This window comes from Harmonia axyridis, chromosome 4 (assembly GCF_914767665.1).
Source record: "Harmonia axyridis chromosome 4, icHarAxyr1.1, whole genome shotgun sequence".
Classification (NCBI taxonomy): domain Eukaryota; kingdom Metazoa; phylum Arthropoda; class Insecta; order Coleoptera; family Coccinellidae; genus Harmonia; species Harmonia axyridis.
In genome coordinates, this window is record NC_059504.1 from 15,365,507 (window position 1) to 15,378,598 (window position 13,092).

General features: G+C 34.1%; 2 protein-coding genes across 2 annotated transcripts; one reads left to right on the plus strand and one right to left on the minus strand.

Moving 5' to 3' along the window:
* Positions 1 to 191: 191 nt before the first annotated feature.
* LOC123679308 (importin-5) lies at positions 192 to 11,763 on the plus strand. The gene is made up of 12 exons (XM_045616834.1): positions 192 to 339; positions 717 to 1,031; positions 1,595 to 2,038; positions 2,744 to 2,954; positions 3,017 to 3,192; positions 3,295 to 3,475; positions 4,761 to 5,036; positions 6,678 to 6,853; positions 6,943 to 7,123; positions 7,435 to 7,880; positions 9,055 to 9,676; positions 10,688 to 11,763. The coding sequence occupies exons 1-12, from the start codon at positions 259 to 261 to the stop codon at positions 10,900 to 10,902; spliced, it is 3,324 nt and encodes a 1,107-aa protein (XP_045472790.1). The 5' UTR covers positions 192 to 258; the 3' UTR covers positions 10,903 to 11,763.
* Positions 11,764 to 11,889: 126 nt separating this feature from the next.
* Positions 11,890 to 12,835, minus strand: LOC123679309 (protein CWC15 homolog A). Its single transcript, XM_045616835.1, has 2 exons — positions 12,594 to 12,835; positions 11,890 to 12,505 (listed from the first exon to the last, which is right to left on the minus strand). Exons 1-2 carry the CDS (start codon positions 12,722 to 12,724, stop codon positions 11,992 to 11,994), a joined length of 645 nt encoding a protein of 214 aa, XP_045472791.1. The 5' UTR covers positions 12,725 to 12,835; the 3' UTR covers positions 11,890 to 11,991.
* Between the last annotated feature and the right edge of the window lie 257 nt (positions 12,836 to 13,092).

Sequence of the window (13,092 nt, forward strand, 5' to 3'; positions counted from 1 at the left end):
AACAATATATTTATATCAAAAACAATATAGGCTTCAATATTCCTAATATTGATATCAAACAACTTTTATCAATTATAGATTTATCCGAATTCAATAATTTGAAAGGGTTAACAATGGAATATGTAACAGAAAAATAATATAATGCTTTTCTATTTTTATTTCAATTATATTCTATGGTTATGCAATGGCACGATGATGACAAATAGGCTACATGCATTTGTATCTGTCATTTGTCATTTTCTTTGAGAAGAAGGCGCCATGGCCGCCGATAAAGAACAATTTCACCAAATTTTAACTTCTCTATTGTCTACTGATAATAACATCCGATCCCAAGCTGAGGTAAGCAAAATGATAGATCTACTAAAAAACTACTAGAATGTGAAATTTAGAGTCGCGGCAATTGTTAGAACCGTCAAAATATTAGATTATTTTTTTGTAAAACAACGTGCGAATTTAGCGTGGTGTATCTATAATATTTTACTGTTCTTGGTGATTGATTGTTGATGCATTCTTCTTTATGCCTTTCAATTTGATAGAATTCAAGTATGTCATTAAAATATTTCTTTATTTGTGTAATTCTCTTTGTGCGGCTAATGTAGAAAAACCGCCAAATAGGCGTGTTACCAATTAATATTTGATTGTTGACACGAATACTAATGCTATGTTTTAATATAAGTCTATGTTAACCCTCACACTTTTATTACTCATTGTTTTAGGAAGCTTATTCTAATTTGGTTATTGACTCCAAAGTGAGTCATCTCATTATTGCCATTCAAGATGGGAACCTATCTGAAGAAGCGCGTCAAATGAGCGCTGTATTATTGAGACGAATTTTTTCCAATGACTTCCTAGACTTCTACCCTAAACTTTCGCCAGATAACCAATTACAACTTAAGCAACAGGTTATCTTGGCTATACAAAATGAACAACAGTCTGTTCAACTCCGTAACAAAGTTTGTGAAGTGGCTGCAGAAGTAGCAAGAAATTTAATTGATGATGACGGAAATAATCAGTGGCCAGAATTTTTGCAAGTAAGTTTTATATCTTTCTGTTGAAATATTGATGAATCATTTTGGAATTAAGCCAGGAGTTTTGATATTACTTTGGATTAACTTTGTATTACATCCTAATAAGTCTCAAAATAGCTTAAGAGAATTCTTGTAATCCTTATGAGATAATTTAAATTCAATTTTGTTGTCAACTTTTCAAAACTTGATCATTACAATGAATTTTATCAAGAGGTAGAAAAGTTGGGGATCCAATTCAAATCTCTTCATTATCTATTTAATTTGATTAAATTATTGGATGTGTTCATTTTGCATTAATTTGCATGCTGTGAAACATATACTTGGTGAAATTAATTGTTTACATTTTGATAACGTTCTAAATTAACGAGTTAGAGGACTTTTAAAAATTTATATGAATATGACCCCATTTTTCATGATGTAATAATTGTATTCAAATTTCAAATAACTATGAAAAAACTAATTTTTTTCAGTGCTGTTCATTTTCTTAAAAATTAGGATTTAATGAAAACATTTTTGTATCTTATGAATTATTCGAATACCAACATTGCTTACTAATTTTTTTACAGTTTCTGTTTCAATGTGCGAACGCGCCAAGTCCGGTTCACAAAGAGGCTGCTCTCCGTCTCTTTGCCAGTGTGCCGGGAGTGTTTGGAAACCAGCAGAACAACTATTTGGATCTTATAAAGCAGATGTTGATGAGTAGCTTAGCTAGCTCAGAACCCTATGACGTTAGATTCCAAGCCGTGAGGGCCGTAGGATCTTTTCTAATCATCCATGATAAGGAAACTCAGGTTTTGAAACACTTCAATGATGTACTCTTGCCAATGTTGATGGTCGTTGCTGAGAGCATGCAGCTGCAACTGGATGATACACTCCTCAAGTTACTCATCGAGATGGCTGAAACTGTACCTAAATTTTTAAGACCCCAAATCGTGCCTGTGTATGAGATGTGCATGAAGTTGTTCAGTGACGGTTCAGCGATTGATAGTTGGAGGCAGCTCTCCCTAGAGGTAAGATAAGGGGGCGAATATCTGAAACAACTAAATATTGAAATATCATAATATGGATGTTGTGATGTGTCTCATAGATTAGAATTTTGAAAACATTGAGGGTTGTTCTATAATCCATGCGGAAAGGCTCCTTTTGGTAAAGATCACAATTAGAAAGTCACCTTTAAAAAAAGCTTGAAATTGGCTCCGGTTCCATAAACATAATCAGTCTGTTTTTCAGAGAAAGCTTTGTTTTATTTGTAACTGCCAAGTTTCCTAGGGTTGGCTATTCTGAGACTAGGGATTTGTTGCTTGCATTTAATAATTCATAGAAATTTGAATTTTTTGACAAAAAGAAAAAGACTGGTTTAGTATTCTGTGAATAAAGTGAAAATAAACAAGGGTAATTAATTGACAGACTGAGGTTACGTCTTGAGTCATAGAAGGTGATCCTTTTTTTTTGCCATAAACGGCCACTATCTGGACTTTATGATGAAGGACACCTCTAAGCTTTCCTCAACCTTAAAATTGGTTTATAAAACATGTTCATTTGTTAAAAAGACTAATATCAGAAAAGGAGACTACTTAAATTTATGGAACTGGCCCTAATTTGAGTGAAATGTTATTTATTAGGGAAAAAGAGTTGTGTTTTGGCGGCGCCTATAAGTTCAATTTTCTTGAGAAATATTTGAAAAATTGAGAGTTGAAACATTTATTGAATTCAAGGTGATGGTTTCACTTGCTGAAATGGCGCCTGCTATGGTAAGGAAGAATGCTGGCAAGTATATTGCCCAGTTAGTTCCTGTGATACTCCAGTTTATGGCCGATATCGAAGAGGAGGAAGATTGGAGCAAGTCTGACGAACTACTTGACGAAGAAAACGATTCCAACCACGTTGTTGCAGAGGCAGCACTAGATCGTCTCGCTTGTGGGTTAGGTAAGTTGATAAAGAATGATAAACTGTCAGAAACTCGATTGTTAACAAACCGTTGATTTCAGGTGGAAAGACTATTCTACCTTTGGTTACACAACAAATACCTGCCATGTTGGCGCACCCAGACTGGAGACAGAGATATGCTGCCCTTATGGCATTGAGTGCCATCGGGGAAGGTTGTCACAAGCAGATGGAGGATATGCTAGGACAAATCGTCAATGGAGTTCCTGGAGTTATGCAAGTACGTAGGAATTCAGATCAACAGGATATTCCTAAGTTCAAGTTGAATTATCTTGATTTCGAATTTTAAAATGTTTATTAATTCATACGATTTTTTCCATAGGGTGTCCTCACATATTTGCAAGACCCTCATCCTCGAGTGAGGTATGCGGCGTGTAATGCCATTGGTCAGATGTCCACAGATTTCGCACCTGTGCTGCAAAAACAATTTCATGCTACTGTTGTGCCTACACTATGCATGCTTTTGGAAGACAATGAGAACCCAAGAGTACAGGCGCATGCAGGTAATAATGACATTTTTTCATATACAGGGTGTTCTGATTTGTTTCCGACAAACTGAAATGGGTGATAGATCACATCATTTTAAGCAAAAAAGTTCATATGAATATGGGTCCGGAAATGCTTCGTTTCCGAGATACAGGGTGTTAAAGTTGAAAATATAATTCGCGTTTTCTTTAATATGTTTTGACTGCTTCGAAATCCTTTCATGAAATTATTCCTATTCAAATATTAAATTTAAATTCATTTTGAAAATTTCTAAGGCGAAATGCATGCGGATTTTCTATTGCCCACTAATAAGTAGAAGTGGTATGCTATGTAATTGTTGTTTTTGAGTGTTGTGAATATTCTGTTTCCTGAAATATTGCGTTGTTGGGATGCTTTACGAATACTGAGTTTTTATTTTCTTCGAAGGTCTGTAAAATCCTATTTCTCTGTAGATGATTTCTTCTTTGTATGCTTCGTTCGGGTCTTTGGTAACCAATACCATTTTCCTGTATTTGTTGATAAGCTATTAACTTAGTTAACTATAATTATAATTAATGACATCTGAACCTAACACACTTTAAATCTGTCATTGTGTATAGCCATTTTGAATCTATTGCCGCAACAATTGTTGAATGTAAAACAATCAATCATTTGAAGATGTCATTTGTGCATTCAACAGAACGTGGACATTTCGAACACCTTCTTTAAAAATTATTATGTTATTTTGTTTTGTTCTAAATTGTTACTTCTAAAAAATATTTAATTTAAAATCATTACAAATTTGTTTCTACATGTTTTAGAGATTACAAAAATATGGATTTGGCTTTAAATGCGTTTTTCTCTGAAACGGTTGCCCCTAGCAAATGAGTTATACCTTTTGTAACTAGAAAAGTCAGGGGAATCGATTTTTTTAGTCCAGAATGACGTACAGGGTAGCACAGAAAAGTTGCTACGGTTTAAAGGGGACGAAATGATTGCCAGTGGCGCCCTCTAGAAAATACAACCAAATCGACCACAAATTTGAATTTCTCACCTCAAAAAACCCTATGTACCAACTTTCATGCAATTATTTGGAATCAGTCGAAAGATATTTAAGAAAACGCGAATTATTTTTTCAACTTTAACACCCTGTATCTCGGAAACGAAGCATTTCCGGACCCATGTTCATAGGAACTTTTTTCCTTAAAATGATGTGATCTATCACCCGTTTCAGTTTGTCGGAAACAAATCAAAACACCCTGTATAATTTATAGTATCTCCTTCCTTTTTTTTAATTTATGATGTAACTTTGGCGTTTTCTAGGTGCGGCTCTTGTAAACTTTGCCGAGGATTGCCCGAAGCACATCCTCACGGGTTACTTGGACACATTGATGGGTAAACTGGAAGCTATTCTCTCATCCAAATTCAAGGAATTGGTTGAAAAGGGCACGAAACTTGTGTTGGAACAAGTGGTTACTACTATTGCGAGTGTAGCTGATACTGCCGAATATGAATTCATTGCCTATTATGACCGACTGATGCCCTGTTTGAAGTACATCATCTTGAATGCTAATAAGGACGAGCTGAAACTCCTGAGAGGTAATTGTTATACTAGCAGCTACTTTATTGTTTCATTCTTAAATCAATAGCGCTGTAAGGTACTCAGAGTAGGGCTGGGACTTTTTCGCCTTTTTGTATTCGAATATTCATCCATAAATTTATTCGATTATTCGAATAATTCATTCAAACAAATATTCATGCTTGATTATTCATGAGTAGTCATGAATATTCAACTATTCGTTGATTATTCAATGATTATTCAGTGATTATTCAATGATTATTCAGTGATTATTCAATGATTATTCAGTGATTATTCAATGATTATTCAATGAATATTTAGTCAATATTCAGTGATTAAACTCATGTTTTAATGAACCAATAAACCGAGCGTTTTGATGAGTGAATATACCCTTTTGGTTTTGGTGTTTTGCCTCTCGCCATATACACTCTATTAGTGTGACGTCACACACCGCCATTTTTGGTTCTCCTGTCAGTGTTCGGAATCCAAACAAATAAATTGTCATTCAAATTAGTACGGTCTCGTTTTTATAATCAAATTGTCGTTTGGTAAATACAGAGATTTTTTTATCACATGACAACGTACAAAATACAATAGATCCTTAAATAGACGCAGTAAAACCTTCGCTGGGACAATACAATCTACATTCTACATAGACCCTTTACAGGTCTAAGGGTACAAAAAGAATGATCAAGCGGATTCTGAGAACATTGAATTCTTCAAGAATACACATACTGATCAATTATACGGAATTTTCAAAAAACTTTGTTTTCTGATTCAGTTTTGTTAGGGAAGGATGTTACTTCAGTCTCAGTCGATGTGTGTACATTTTAAGACCATAGATTTAAAAGAATATAAAGATTCGTCGGTTCGCCATTCAGAATACATAAAACAATATTTGACCACTGAAATAGAGCATTGTCTAGAAATGTCAATGCATACGGAATAGGAAGGCAAGGTTACATTTACGAATGTAGAATCTTATACTATTATTATTAGAACTCTTTATTGGTAAATTCATATGTTAGAATCTTAAATTCCATTTTAAATTTTTTTATTGATGAAATCCAAATTTTATTAATTTTTCTTTGGCTGAATATCTTTTTCTACTACTATTAAATGAATAATAATTTTAATTCAATTGTGTCTATCAATTTCAATATTATGTAATTTCCAGTAATTTTAATATTAATAAAACGATTTGTCCGTAGTGAATCACAAAACCTTGTTTTAATCATTCCTGAATAGTGAGTCAAGTGATCATTCAAACTTTCATTCGTAACTTCATAAATATCTAACTACTCACTGAATAGAAAACTATTCACTGAATAATCAGTGATTATTCATGAATAGAAAAGTAGTCATTGATTATTCAACTATTCAGTGAATACTCGACTATTCACTGATTATTCATGAATAGAAAAGTAGTCATTGATTATTCAGTGAATATTCATGATTATTCGAATAATGCAAAATGCAATTATTCGAATAATTATTCAATGATTATTCGAATATTCAAATCATTCATTCATGATTCCCAGCCCTAACTCAGAGTCTATCATATTCACTGAATGAAAAACTAGTATGTGCTGTAGATCTATTAGCTGGTAGATCAATTAAGTGGATAATTGTCTGAATCAGTATTTATTCTGTTACTTCAGGAAAGACCATTGAATGCGTCACCCTGATCGGTGTTGCTGTGGGAAGCGAAAAATTCCAAAACGATGCACGCGAAGTAATGGACATGTTACTGAAAACACATGGTGACGGTGTCGATCTACCAGACGACGATCCACAAACTAGTTATATGATATCGGCATGGTCCAGAATATGCAAGGTAACATTTTGCGCATTGGATTCAAATAAAATGGTTTTTCATCAAATCTGCAGAACAATCAATGTAATCGTTTCAACTTTATGATTTAGGTTCTTGGAAGGAACTTTGAACCATACCTACCCCTTGTTATGGGACCAGTTATGAGGACAGCTTCCATGAAACCTGATATAGCACTTCTTGATAATGAGGATATGCAGGGTGTTGAAGGTGATGAAGACTGGCAATTCGTTTCACTTGGCGAGCAGAAGAATTTCGGAATACGAACTGCAGGTAAGAGAAAATTTAATGTTCTCTGAATATTCTAAAAGTTGGGTTAAATTATCAATTCAAAATTCAATCAAACTTCGCCGATCCTGTAGTATTATCGTGACACTAGACATCAGGATAGGTAATTTTTTAAAGGTTATGTGACTTTGACAATCAATGTCAAGTTGCAGAATATTGGTTGGCGTTTTGACAGAATTTGTATTGGTTGTAGATCATAGGATGGTAATGAATTACAGTGGATCCACAAATATTGCTCTGCTGTCTATTGGTCCACTAGTTAGGTTAGAAATTCATGATTAAATCCTTTTTCATAGGTTTGGAGGATAAAGCTGCCGCATGTATGATGCTTGTGTGTTATGCGAGAGAACTGAAAGAGGCTTTCGCCAAGTATGCAGAGGAGACGGTCAAATTGATGGTGCCTATGTTGAAATTTTACTTCCACGACGATGTTAGAAATGCTGCAGCAGAATCCCTGCCTTGGCTCTTGGAATCTGCAGCCATTAACGGTCCAGCCTTTGTGCAGGCCATGTGGAACTACATTTGTCCGGAACTGCTGAAGGCTCTCGACACCGAACCGGAAACTGAAGTAATGATGATTCTCTTGGACTCGATGGCAAGGTGTATCGAGAAACTCGGAATCGGTTGCCTGGATCAGGATTCTATGAATGAGCTACTCAAATTGATCGATAAATTGATGAAGGAACATTTTGAAAGGGCTACTGACAGAGTTTCGAAGGTTTTGGATGAAGATTATGATGAGGTGAGAAACTATAAATGGCTTTTTGACGACATAAGAATAATAATTACTAGAGCTTTTTAAATCGATTAAAACAAAGGAATTTAATATTGATGGAAATAACCGCAAAACCTTCTTTCTGTACGAGTATTACACATTATTTTCTCTAATTCACTAAATTTTCATTGAAATTAATAGAATATTTCTATATATATATCCTTTATTGATTTTTGTATCGGATAATGTCACATTGCAGAACGGTTTTTTGTATCACAAATTTGTCAGAAAATAAAAAATCCGTGACAGGAGAGTTCCAAGTGCCAACATATAATAATGAAATATAACCATGAAATCTTTATGAAACAGTTATGCCCGCTTGATTTTGTTCATATGTACGAGGAAAAGGCACTTTCTCTAATTCTGTGATAAGTACTTTCATTCTGCTAAACCTTTTAGAACAAAATCTTGAGGGAATATTTCAGTTTCACACAGATTTCATTATTTTATGTTGGTATTCAGAACTTTCCTGTCACGCATTTATCAATTATCTGTCAAATATTGTATACAGAATAGTTATTTATAATACAAGTGCAGAAGGCATTGATATTCTTCCACGAGTTCAAAATTCAAAAACGAGCCACGAAGTGGCGAGTTTTGGAATGAACGAGTGGTAGAATGAGCCTTCTGTACGAGTATTATACATTATTTTCTCTAATTCATTGCATTTTCATTGAAATTAATGAAATATTTCCATAAATATATTTTAGTGATTTTTGCATTGAAAAATGTTGGTTGGCAGAACTGATTTCTTTAAGGCAAATTGATGAATTGACAGATAAAGCCGTGGCGGAAAGTTCGGAGTACCAACATAGAATAATAAAATATTACCATGAAAACTGTGCGTTTCTGATATATTCTCGCACGATTTTGTTCTACAAGATGTGGAAGAATGAACGGAATAACCACAGAATTAGAGAAAAACAATTCTGCCAACCAACATTTTTCAATGCGAATCTCACTAAACAGTATTTATGGTAATATTTCATAGATTCCAATAAAAATTCAGTGAATTGAAGGAAATAATGTATGATACTTGTACAAAAGAATTTCAATGCCTTCTACACTTCTATTATAAACAATCATACATCAAAACAGAATATATTCTAAGTAGCACCACTAACAATATACTTAATTCCAGATTGTCCAGGAACAATTAGAAGACGAGGAATCAGACGACATTTATTTGCTGAGCAAAATTTCAGAGTTGATACATGCACTTTTCATTTCGTACAGAGAACAATTTTTACCATTTTTCGATCAGATATGCAACCATTTCGTAGCACTGCTTGAACCGAACAAGGCTTGGGCTGATCACCAATGGGGTATATGCGTGTTCGACGATCTGGTCGAGTTCACGGGACCCGCAAGTGCCAAATATCAGGGTCTATTCATCACGGCCTTCCATATGTACGTCAAGGACAAGAGCAGCGAGGTCAGGCAGGCTGCCGCCTACGGTTGGGGGGTGTTGGCCCAGATGGGCCCCGACGAGTACGTTCACGAACTGACCAAGGCCGTGCCGTCGTTGGTCGAAATCATACAGGACCCCAAATCGAGGGATCAGCGGAATATCAATGCAACAGAGAATGCAATTTCTGCCCTGACGAAAATAATGAAGTTCAAGCCTGCAGCCATCACGAACGTGGACGAACTGTTGCCGATGTGGCTGAGCTGGCTTCCTGTCATCGAAGATGCCGACGAGGCCCCACACGTTTATGGTTATTTATGTGATTTGGTAGAGCAGAACAATCCACTCATTTTAGGTGAGTAGAATCGATGAGAATTTCGATAATAGGTTCTTTATTAAGGTCGACATCATGGAGCTATTGGGTAAGGTCCGTATATCGCCTAGAATTTCAGAGCGGTTACTAGCGGTTTTCAATGTTTCAGGTAACCTGCTTCATATTTACGGACCGCTTGACACTTGTCAATGGTCAACTAAATTTTTCTTTGACAGAATGTTGGAGGTTATAAATGGTTGATCTCTTTTAATTTGTAAATAACTAATAGTTTTTAATGACTCTGAAGGGTATTTTTACTTTGTATCCTTCTATTTAATTGTAAATTGGCTTGCCGTTTAATAAATTAATTAAAATAATAAAGTTTTGAGTGTTAGATGTCATGGAAAATATTCATAAACAATAATCTAAATATTAAAATGACAACTGTCAACCGGAGTGGGCGTGGTTACCGCACCTAACCAGAAAAAAAGTATGGTTGCTCTGGTGACAGATAACTCACCGACGTTTGAGGAAACAGTCACCGGTTTTTGAGAAATTATACAGACCGTACCCTTATTAGCTAGCCATAATGTATAATTGTATTAGATAGTTGACTATTCTGAATTTGAATATTAGAGACAATCTCATTATGTAAAAAATGATCGAAACAATAGCGCAATGATGTGTTTCATTCCAATGATAACTCACACTACCCTTTGTGAACAGGTAGCTAGTAAGTAATGCAATAAAAAATAAATGAAAATTCGTACCAAAATAAAAATTTTCCAGATGTATTACCGGTTAAAAAAAAACGTCACAAGACGAAAAACTATTGACAACTTCTTTGAGTTACTAACTAGTTGGCAAAATAAGTTTCTCAACATTACGTATTGAAAAAATACTTTAAAAGTCGTAAAACTACTTCCTTTCCATGAAAATAGACTACACTTGGAATATTCGGCTAATTCTATCAATAATCCTTCAAATGAAAGGTTTTCCAATAAGAGTTTCATTTTGATATAAAAAACTAATTATTAATTTAATTCTTTTCAGGAGCCGGTAATATCAATATACCTAGGATCATCGCAATTGTAGCAGAAGCATTCTTCAGAGACGTTATGGAACCAACAAAACCCGAAGGAGTTAGAATGTTAAATATTGTGAGACAGGTGCAGTCGAATGAAGCATTGTTTCAAACAGTAGTCCAATCTTTAGCTGCAGAATTACAACAGGCCCTACATAATGCATTACATGCGAAAACTCAATAGCTCCCTTCAAGATGATTAAAAGTGACTTTTTTTTTTTAAATTATGTACGATTCATTATTTTTATATAATTAAAATGTGTTATGTAAGTTAATATGCAAAAGTTCATGTCTTGGTCCTGTGAGTAGGGCTATTTCCTCCTACTTTCGTGCTCAAATATGTTATTTGCTTGTATTTTTCACAAATTCTATTTTCATTTCAAATTGACCAAGACGAACCGTTGCAAGTTTTATCAATTCACCTAAATTTTTAGGTGCATTTATAAATTTTTGGGAATACATGTGCGCTTTTAAGAACAGACTTGCAACTCAATGTTATGTGATACTTTTCTCTGAAATGCACCAAAATAAATTTTATAATTGAATTCCTTTTAGTTTTTAGAACTTTAAAATTAACCGAAGAACATCAATGTTATGCAAAAAACGTTAAATTAATTTTTCAATAATCTTACATTTTTTAACCCCATCTTGAAAATTTCAGTGGAGATCTGTGATTTGGTAAAGTTGTTTCAAATATTTATTGTTAGAGATAATTATGTATTGTGGCCTTGAAAAATATAAATCGACTATGTTGAAAATGAGAACTGCCTTAACTAAATTAATTTAATAATTTTTATTGCATAAAATTGTCTTGTTTTTATCCCTACTATCTGAACCGCCTGTTGAAATGTTCGAAACGTGATTTGCCAGTAGTTCATCATTTTTAACATTTCTCTGAATTTTATAGTTGAAGATATTTGTTCCTGAATTTAACAAATTCCATGAATTTGGTTAATAGAAATGTGTCGATGGCAATACTCAAAATTGACTAATTCATAAGATAACATCTGTTCAGGCTGAAGAATAAAAAAATTTTTTCAAAATATTTTTTCAAGCTCGTTATTTCTGACCTTCCAAATTAAAATTTTGCTATAGAAAAATTTGACTATACACATCATCTCTTCAAATATGAAAGGTAACGGTATAAATATCATTTTAGAATAAAAAATTATTAACTATACAGAAAAGAATATATTGATAAACATCAAATATGTCTTTAAATGAGTTCTTCAATTCCATCACAAACTTGTTTCTATACAAATAACACGTAAGATTATTTGACATATTTATCCATAAACTTCTTGTGAAATTCCGATCGTAAAGAATCATTAATAAATACATTTGCTTTTTTCTTAGGTTCACTTTTTGCACAATTCTTGAAAACTACATCGTCATCCCATCTTCTCTTCACTTTTTGGTCTGTTTTGGCACTTCCAGCCGAATAATGATTTAACAGGGGATTACCACTCAAAATATTCTCCATTCTTATCCTCTCTTCTTCTTGTCGTTTTTCGATTTCTTTCTTAGCTATTTCCATTGCTCTTTCTTTCTTTATCTGGTTCAATTCATCTAGTAACGCTTCAGTATCATCGTCGCTTTCTTCAGATTCAGAATTTTCTCCAAGTGGGTCATCTGCATCCAAACTTGCTGCAGGAACTTGGTCTAGTTTCAAGCGCTTGTTCTGGTCAAATCTGGATCTATTTCCTCCCACTTTACCCTCTCTTTCTTCTAATTCTTTTCGGAAATCTCTTGATCGAGTCTCGTCAACTGTACCTTGTCCATGTTCTCTGTAAATTAAAATTGGATGAATTTATTACACAACAAAAGTAAAGTTGTATTTTATTCAACTTTGAGTAGTAGTATATATATTTTTACCTGTATTTGAGTTTGGTATGTCCTGGTAAGTCCCTACTACTGTACTGTCGGGAAATAGCACTAAGATCTTTCTCATTTCTGCCCTGTCCTCCCCGGGCTGGCTCGAAAGTTGGACGTGCTGCAGATGTCATTTCACTGCTAACAGAATTGTTTCAAATATGCAAAGTATAACTAATAAACAATCCTTCTTTAAAAATTTGAAGGATACAATCGGAACGATAGACTGACTTGTTTGACTTATGTCATTGATGACAAATGTCAATGTAATATCACAGAATGTGATTCTTAAATTCTGTGCTTTTTCTCTTTGGCAAAATAGTCACAAGAATATATCACGAAGGGAGATATATTCTATGAAAATAGAATACCCCAAGCAAATTTGTCCCAAATAGTACTAAAAATCATCATATCTCACTAGCGACATTCTCAGCGGGATTCCTGAGATTCGATGTTCATCTTTCCTTCTTCTCTTTTCTTTTGAGCAATAGGCAAATAAAAT

What these genes read in the sequence shown, in the direction of transcription:
- LOC123679308 (XM_045616834.1), top strand. Translation starts at nt 259, where the DNA reads ATGGCCGCCGATAAAGAACAATTTCACCAAATTTTAACTTCTCTATTG. An exon ending in GGAGGCAGCTCTCCCTAGAG is followed by an intron (nt 2,039 to 2,743) that starts GTAAGATAAGGG and finishes ATTGAATTCAAG; the next exon opens with GTGATGGTTTCACTTGCTGA. An exon ending in GAACAATCCACTCATTTTAG is followed by an intron (nt 9,677 to 10,687) that starts GTGAGTAGAATC and finishes AATTCTTTTCAG; the next exon opens with GAGCCGGTAATATCAATATA.
- LOC123679309 (XM_045616835.1), bottom strand. Translation starts at nt 12,724, where the DNA reads ATGACATCTGCAGCACGTCCAACTTTCGAGCCAGCCCGGGGAGGACAG. An exon ending in CATACCAAACTCAAATACAG is followed by an intron (nt 12,506 to 12,593) that starts GTAAAAATATAT and finishes TTTAATTTACAG; the next exon opens with AGAACATGGACAAGGTACAG.